Source organism: Trichomycterus rosablanca, chromosome 17, assembly GCF_030014385.1.
Source record: "Trichomycterus rosablanca isolate fTriRos1 chromosome 17, fTriRos1.hap1, whole genome shotgun sequence".
NCBI lineage: Eukaryota > Metazoa > Chordata > Actinopteri > Siluriformes > Trichomycteridae > Trichomycterus > Trichomycterus rosablanca.
In genome coordinates, this window is record NC_086004.1 from 16,845,001 (window position 1) to 16,853,384 (window position 8,384).

Sequence of the window (8,384 nt, forward strand, 5' to 3'; positions counted from 1 at the left end):
ACAGTATCATGCCAAACTTTCATGCCATCATGGCGGCAGGGGGCAGATGACTCATTGTTTGACTCACAGATGACCTGTTTCCCTGGATAGGCAGGCGGCTGCTAGAGACGCCCTTACGGCCCACTTATAAGGAGGCCCACGAACGAATCCATGCTGGGTGCAAGCTGCAAGGGTGCATGGCTGCATTACTTATAGTCGGTCCTTGTTTGTTCCCTTTATTTATTCACTTTTTGCAGAACTTGGTTGTCGCACGCCAGTGGAACAAGCAGTTGGTCCTATATTGCATATGAATTTGATCTCTTTTCTGTCCACTATCTCTGCTACAAACTGCAGATGTTTTTATTAAAACATTTCCATTGCACTGTTTAATCAACTTTCATGAAAACAACAAAATCTGTGAACAAAATCTGCAGTTTTTTAAATTAACTTTACACAAAGTCCTACGGCTATTTAGTTAGAAGTCTACCTCATTTGCTGTTTTTCTGTTCTTTCTTCTTGTTGGATATTCTTTTTGGATATCACAAAGCTGTTTTTGACAGCTCCAGTCCTGGATGTGTAAAACTTTATATAAAAAAGTCCTTGTTGGGCGCCCAGGTGGCGCAGCGGGATACTTCGCTTGCACACCAGCACAAGTTTCTGAACCGGTCGGCTGGGCGTCATCTAGCAGGCATAATTGCCAGTGCCTGCAGCAGATACTAATTGGCCACCATATCTGCAGGGTGGGGGCCGAACTATGTGTGGGTGGGTGGGTCTTCATACGCTGTGTAAGGACCCTGATTGGCGGAAGAGGGCTGTGCACGTGTCGAAAGAGGCGTGTACAGCAACGTGCTCTCCTCGGATGCAATCTGGTATCTCTTAGCACCGGAAGACAAAATTGAGTGCGCTAAATCGGGAGGAAAATGGGGAGAAAATGCATAAAAAAAATAAAAAAAAAGTCCTTGTTGCTCGTGCAGTTCCGCTAGCAAAGCTTTAGATGTGACTGCATCGTTCTTGTATTTCTCTGTGTGTTTAGTACCGTAATGGTGATTTAAATTGTAATCCCTAAATACAGCAGTCTGTTCTCCACACAGTGTTACATCTGACTTCAGTAAATAAATACTTGGATGCCAAGTCTTGTTAAAAACTAAGATATTTTGTATCAATTGCACTTAGTTCTGTTCCCCAACACATTATGGTCAAGCTGGATACACTCACACACAACCGTAAACTGAAAATTTATATATACAGTGTATCACAAAAGTGAGTACACCCCTCGCATTTCTGCAAATATTTCATTATATCTTTTCATGGGACAACACTATAGACATGAAACTTGGATATAACTTAGAGTAGTCAGTGTACAGCTTGTATAGCAGTGTAGATTTACTGTCTTCTGAAAATAACTCAACACACAGCCATTAATGTCTAAATAGCTGGCAACATAAGTGAGTACACCCCACAGTGAACATGTCCAAATTGTGCCCAAATGTGTCGTTGTCCCTCCCTGGTGTCATGTGTCAAGGTCCCAGGTGTAAATGGGGAGCAGGGCTGTTAAATTTGGTGTTTTGGGTACAATTCTCTCATACTGGCCACTGGATATTCAACATGGCACCTCATGGCAAAGAACTCTCTGAGGATGTGAGAAATAGAATTGTTGCTCTCCACAAAGATGACCTAGGCTATAAGAAGATTGCTAATACCCTGAAACTGAGCTACAGCATGGTGGCCAAGGTCATACAGCGGTTTTCCAGGACAGGTTCCACTCGGAACAGGCTTCGCCAGGGTCGACCAAAGAAGTTGAGTCCACGTGTTCGGCGTCATATCCAGAGGTTGGCTTTAAAAAATAGACACATGAGTGCTGCCAGTATTGCTGCAGAGGTTGAAGACGTGGGAGGTCAGCCTGTCAGTGCTCAGACCATACGCCGCACACTGCATCAACTCGGTCTGCATGGTCGTCATCCCAGAAGGAAGGTGACGCACAAGAAAGCCAGCAAACAGTTTGCTGAAAACAAGCAGTTCAAGAACATGGATTACTGGAATGCCCTGTGGTCTGACGAGACCAAGATAAACTTGTTTGGCTCAGATGGTGTCCAGCATGTGTGGCGGCGCCCTGGTGAGGAGTACCAAGACAACTGTATCTTGCCTACAGTCAAGCATGGTGGTGGTAGCATCATGGTCTTGGGCTGCATGAGTGTTGCTGGCACTGGGGAGCTGCAGTTCATTGAGGGAAACATGAATTTCAACATGTACTGTGACATTCTGAAACAGAGCATGATCCCCTCCCTTTGAAAACTGGGCCTCATGGCAGTTTTCCAACAGGATAACGACCCCAAACACAACCTCCAAGATGACAACTGCCTTGCTGAGGAAGCTGAAGGTAAAGGTGATGGACTAAACCCAATTGAGCACCTGTGGCTAGGTGTCTAACATCCACCAGCTCCGTGATGTCATCATGGAGGAGTGGAAGAGGATTCCAGTAGCAACCTGTGCAGCTCTGGTGAATTCCATGCCCAAGGAGGGTTAAGGCAGTGCTGGATAATAATGGTGGTCACACAAAATATTGACACTTTGGGCACAATTTGGACATGTTCACTGTGGGGTGTACTCACTTATGTTGCCAGCCATTTAGACATTAATGGCTGTGTGTTGAGTTATTTTCAGAAGACAGTAAATCTACACTGCTATACAAGTTGTACACTGACTACTCTAAGTTATATCCAAGTTTTATTTCTATAGTGTTGTCCCATGAAAAGATATAATAAAATATTTGCAGAAATGTGAGGGGTGTACTCACTTTTGTGATACACTGTATATATATATATATATATATACTGTATATATACATACATCGGGTTAAGAACTGTCCAACGCATTATTAAAAAGTGGAAGAACAGTGGGGAAACATCCTCTTCGAGGAAGGAATGTGGTCGGAAAAAAATCTTGAATGATCGTGATCGGCGATCACTTAAACGTTTGGTGAAATCAAATCGTAGAAAAACTACAGTAGAACAGTAGGGATATGTTTAATAGTGAAAGTAAGAGCATTTCCACACACACAATGCAAAGGGAACTCAAGGGATTGGGACTAAACAGCTGTGTAGCCTTAAGAAAACCATTTGTCAGTGAGGCTAACCGGCAAAAACGGCTTCAATTTGCTAGGGAGCATAAAGATTGGACTCTGGAGCAATGGAAGAAGGTCATGTGGTCTGATGAGTCTAGATTTACCCTGTTCCACAGTGATGGGCGCATCAGGGTAAGAAGAGAGGCAGCTGAAGTGATGCACCCATCATGCCTAGTGCCTACCGTACAAGCCTGTGGGGGCAGTGCTATGATCTGGGGTTGCTGCAGTTGGTCAAGTCTAAGTTCAGCAATGTTATGTGCCCAAAGAATGAGGTCAGCTGACTACCTGAATATACTGAACCACCAGGTTATTCCATCAATGGATTTTTTCTTCCCTGATGGCACGGGCATATTCCAAGATGACAATGGCAGGATTCATCGGGCTCAAATTGTGAAAGAGTGGTTCAGGGAGCATGAGACATCATTTTCACACATGGATTGGCCACCACAGAGTTAAGACCTAAACCCCATTGAGAATCTTTGGGATGTGCTGGAGAAGACTTTGCGCAGTGGTCCAAATCTCCCATCATCAATACAAGATCTTGGGGGAAAATGAATGCAACTCTGGACAGAAATAAATGTTGTGACATTGCAGAAGCTTGTGGAAACGATGCCACAGCGAATGCGTGCCGTCAAAGCTAAAGGCGGTCAAACGAAATATTAGTGTGTGTGTGACCTTTTTTTTGGCCAGGCAGTGTAAAAACAAACAAAAAAACAAAATACAACATCTCTTCAAAATAAAAACAACACTATTGTTTTGCTTCTATGCTGTACATGTATTTACGTCTGATTTCTAATTACTACTGACATCATGCAGGCCAGCTGGGAACAGCCAAAAAGCCAGATGTGGTCCAGGGGCCGTACAATGCCCAGGTGTGCTTTTATTTTTGTCATTTTGCTTTCTGTTTTGTGACTCTCTGAGCACAGTACTGTTCTACCCTAGTTAGGCCTCCAGTGTATTTTTTAATATCTTGCAGTTTAATCTTGCACCTCAGTGGCAAGGCGCGACACGCCCGTTCCAGAAGTCAGTCAGCTTGCTATTACAAGACAGCCTTGCTATTAAATTTTGCTATTAACTTTGGCTAATTTTAGCTTTCTGGGACCTTTCCTGCTCTCACACTAAGGCTATAATAAGCAGGGATTGGCATCTTGGAATTGTCTTCAAACAAAAGGATCACTGTAACAAGACACAATCAGATTAGGCCTGTCTGACAGTTAAGCCACAACAATCAATTAATGTCAGTCAAGCTCAAATTTAAAAGGCCAACATATTAGCTACATGTGCTGAAACACCTGGGGATACATTTGGTTTCATCAGTGGTCTTAAGTTCCCTATCTAAACTTATTTTCAGATATTACTAGACTAAGCTGTTAACTAAATAATGAGTGCAGAGTATATATTTATAAAATGGTCTTACTTATTACTTATCTTCTATACGTACTACTAGATTTGCATTTTGCCTACCTCTAAATCATGTGCTGGCTGTTGCTAACAAAATTTAAAGCAATAAAAATCCAGCTGTGAAGCAATCTCATAGAATTGCCAGTGAGTCCGAGGATATGGAATCCCTCAGCATACGAACAGAATGCTAAACAGGTCTCTGATTAGCCTGATTCAAGCTCTTTGTTTCTGTGTAAGTTGCCCAGATAGGCTAGATGCTGGATAGAAGAAGGGAGGGAGAAAGAGAGGCATACAGTGTGGTTAATTAACTCCTTTAGGGTATTGTAGGGAAGTTGGTGGTGAAAGGAAAAAAGGAAGGAGAATTAGATGGTGAAGAGAAAGGAGGGGTAGGTGTGGAGACAGGTTTGGAACTTCATTAATGGTGTGTTGTGTGGGCGTAGAAGTGTGTGCACATGGCAAGACTGAATACACATGCCCAGCTGTTTGATGCAACATTGTCTGAATGGTATAATTTTGTTACAAGATCCACAGCTGAGAAAGAGGCAAGCCAAAGGGCAGTGTAAACGTGTGTGTACACGGTTTATAGTGGAGACAAGCAGCAGTCATGTCAATCAGGCTGCAAGCATTGTCAAAACAGACTAGGTCCAAATCCAGGAAGGAATCCTTACCTCCAAATTATTTATCTCTTTCTTCTGAAGACAAATACTCAAACACAGTGAAAAGAGAAATGTCTTACCAAAGCACAACATAAAAAATGGCTTAATGAATGCTTAATACAGCTAAAAATCAATTAAGAGTTGAGTCAGTGATCTCTAAGGGGAATGTGCACTCTCCCCCTCTCCTTAGAGTTTTACAACCAATGGCAATGCAGGGCTTTGTCACCGCTAAAAATGAAATGCAAATCCCCACATTTACTGTGCTACCCTGTCAAAGCAGAGGGAAGACAGCAGTTGCAAATAGTGTTAGAATTACATTTATGGGGATGTATAATACTGAATTTGCATTAAAGATCATAGTCTCATAGAGATGAAGAAAATTATGAACACCATTTGTCAAACAATGAAAGGCAAAGATTTTGGTCAATGCAGCACTGGAAGTGATTTATGATTTGTCAAGTGTCAAAACACAATAAAACTGACTATCACTGGATTAAAAATGCATGATGAAGAATTTTCCTATATCTTTCTATAATCAGTGGTGACATAAAAAGCACTTTGTGCATTTTTGTCAGTATTTATCTTAAATTGGGTTGCAGACTTTATGTAAGCGGAACAGGTTGCACCTTGTCCCTGAGGTGCCAGGTGTAGCCCCGCACCTGCAAGAATTGAAAGTGAACCAACTTTGTGAAGCCACAAATAAACAGAGTAATAGGAAGGTAAGCAGTGGCCAAAATTATGAAAACAAAATAACAAATGAAAGACACAAAAAACATATGGGGATAAACAAAGGATAGCGCAGAAATGAAAACTGGTAGTAACAATATGGCAAGCTGCTCAGAGCGCCTGTGATAACCAAGTTTTTGGAAAAAGAGAAAAGAATGGAAAGAAACGGCAATGGCCAAGCTGCACCCCACCCTGCCCAGCATGGGTCTAAATGTGGAGCCCGCACCAGCCGTCATGCCACCTTTGGGGCAGCTCGCTTGTCCAGGGCGGTTTACTCATGGTAGTCTACCCATGGTAGGTCAGTTGCAGCCTAGTGGTTAAGGTACTGGACTAGTAATCAAAAGATCTCTGGTTCAAGCCCTGTCACTGTTGGGCTTTTGAGCAAGGCCCTTAACCCTCAATTGCTTAGTTACTATACTGTCACAGTACTGTAAGTCAATTTGTATAAAAAGCTTCTGCTAAATGCTAAAAATGTGAATGTAAAATTACAGCAACTCCGGCTCAATGTCTAGAAAACGTTAGTGTGCATAAAGTATGCTGCTTCTGAGGCTAAAAAAAGTATGTCATACAGTATGATGTAATATTTATTAGCATGTCAATTCTTTATGTGGTAATACAGAATCATTTATGCGTGAATAACCAGTAAACCATTTCAAACATGTTTCTTTGAGTAATGTTAAGTAGACTAAAAATCCAGCTAATAACTTGTGTTCACAATGTAAAGTTAATCAATTTTATCAAATTATCTGCTATAATTGCCAAAACAGTAGTTTTCAAATCTGTCAAAACAAGAAAGAGCCTGAAAATGCTCATTTTAAAAAGTTCTTTTTATGCAAAACTATCTCAATAACTATTTAATCATGTTTACGCCATAAGGACATGCACACTGAGACGCTTAACAGCTGGTACATTAAAAAATGCATGAACTCTAGACCTGTGTACAAAATGTTGTTTTTTCCCCAAACATTTAATGCTGGTGTAAAAAGTGAAAATAAACAGGGTTTTGTTAAATCTAAAACTATTATAAACAATGCAAATTAATCAGTAAAAAATATTTGGCAAATGCTGCCTCTGCTACTCACCCCCAGCTTCCTGCTTCGCATTCGGACGTAGCCTTGCTTGACAATGTCATTAAAGTTGGAGGCCATCTCTGAGGCACCTGGGAGCTCCTGGAGCCAGTAGATGCTAGCATCCAGCCTTCCTTTTCTCTCTTTTTGTTGACCCAATCAAACAGCTCCTCCCAAAACCAGCTCCTACTTTAGTTCACACGTTCACCTGGTTCTTGCTGTCTCAAATGTGTGAACTCACCTGCTAAAGTACCTACGACCTTCAGTTCAAATGGAATTCTGATTCTATCATCGTTCCAGCATGGTCTCTGCAACAAAACAAGAGAAAAAACAACTCCATCTATTATTGATGCGTTATTCCTGGAGACTGTAAGTTGCCGTGCGGACACACAACATTATCATAGATTATTTATTGACTTGCCAGACACTGTCTTTCAGCATAAACCATGTGACTTCGCTTATTTGACTTGCTATGTACTGAATAGGTTGATGGAGTTAGACTGGCTTGGTACTGTTGCTGAATTTCAAGGATTAAATGAACTCAAGTGAGTCAAGTAAGTTTTCCATATAGATCTACTCTATAATAAATAGACAAACATAATTTCACTTTGTGGTTAAAAAGAAACCATACACTGTTACTGGGACATTTTAGTTGCTGTATATTAAAAAGGGACAGTTAAAAATATTTCCCAAAAAATCTATGTAGTGAATTCATCTAATCAGACTAGTATATGACTATCCACAGCCAGCACAGTGGCAAAGAAATTGCAATTGGAAATTGGAAACGACTAGATTGGAAAAAAAAAAGATTATATAAAAAAAAAAATACTGTGGGTACAGATACAATGTGTCAATTAAACTTGAAAGACCGAAATACAACCACACAAAACACAGTCAATTAACTTAATTAGCTAGCTGGCGAAGACAGTTGCTTCACAACTAGACTGGTAATTATTTCGGAAGCTATTTTAGCATCACAAGCAGCCTTCAAGTTTGATTTGAAAGTATGCTATAAAAGGCAGGAAAATATAGCAATTACAAAAGGCATCTAGTTTTACACCTATCATATACACAGTCACGTTAAAGAATCATCTGTAGCATGTTTACATAAACTTATGTGAACATTTTAACGTAAACATTGAATAAACATTCATTCAGCTGACTGCAGTGGAATACAGACATTAAACTTTAAAAAGCAGTCTATTAGCCAGGCCAGAGTCAGGTTAATTGTTTCAGCACTATTGCTTTTAAAAAGTGGTTTTATGAAGAAAGGGGGGAGATAAGACACACATTGTTCTATTCAGGATTGATAGGGTTTATGCTTCTTCTATCCCTTAAACCACTCTGCACATAGTGAGGTAAGATAAAACCAAAGTCCTCTGAAAGTTTGGTACATAAGCTAACTTAATTAAATACTAATGGTAAGATGATAAT

General features: G+C 40.7%; 1 protein-coding gene across 1 annotated transcript in view; it reads right to left on the reverse strand.

The window, feature by feature from the left end:
- dok4 (docking protein 4) overlaps nt 1-7,031 on the reverse strand; it is a 29,170-nt gene extending 22,139 nt beyond the window's left edge. The window contains exon 1 of the mRNA XM_063013045.1: nt 6,966-7,031. Within this exon, the coding sequence (XP_062869115.1) occupies nt 6,966-7,031 (66 nt within the window). The remainder of the gene's footprint in view (nt 1-6,965) is intronic.
- Nucleotides 7,032-8,384: the final 1,353 nt, after the last annotated feature.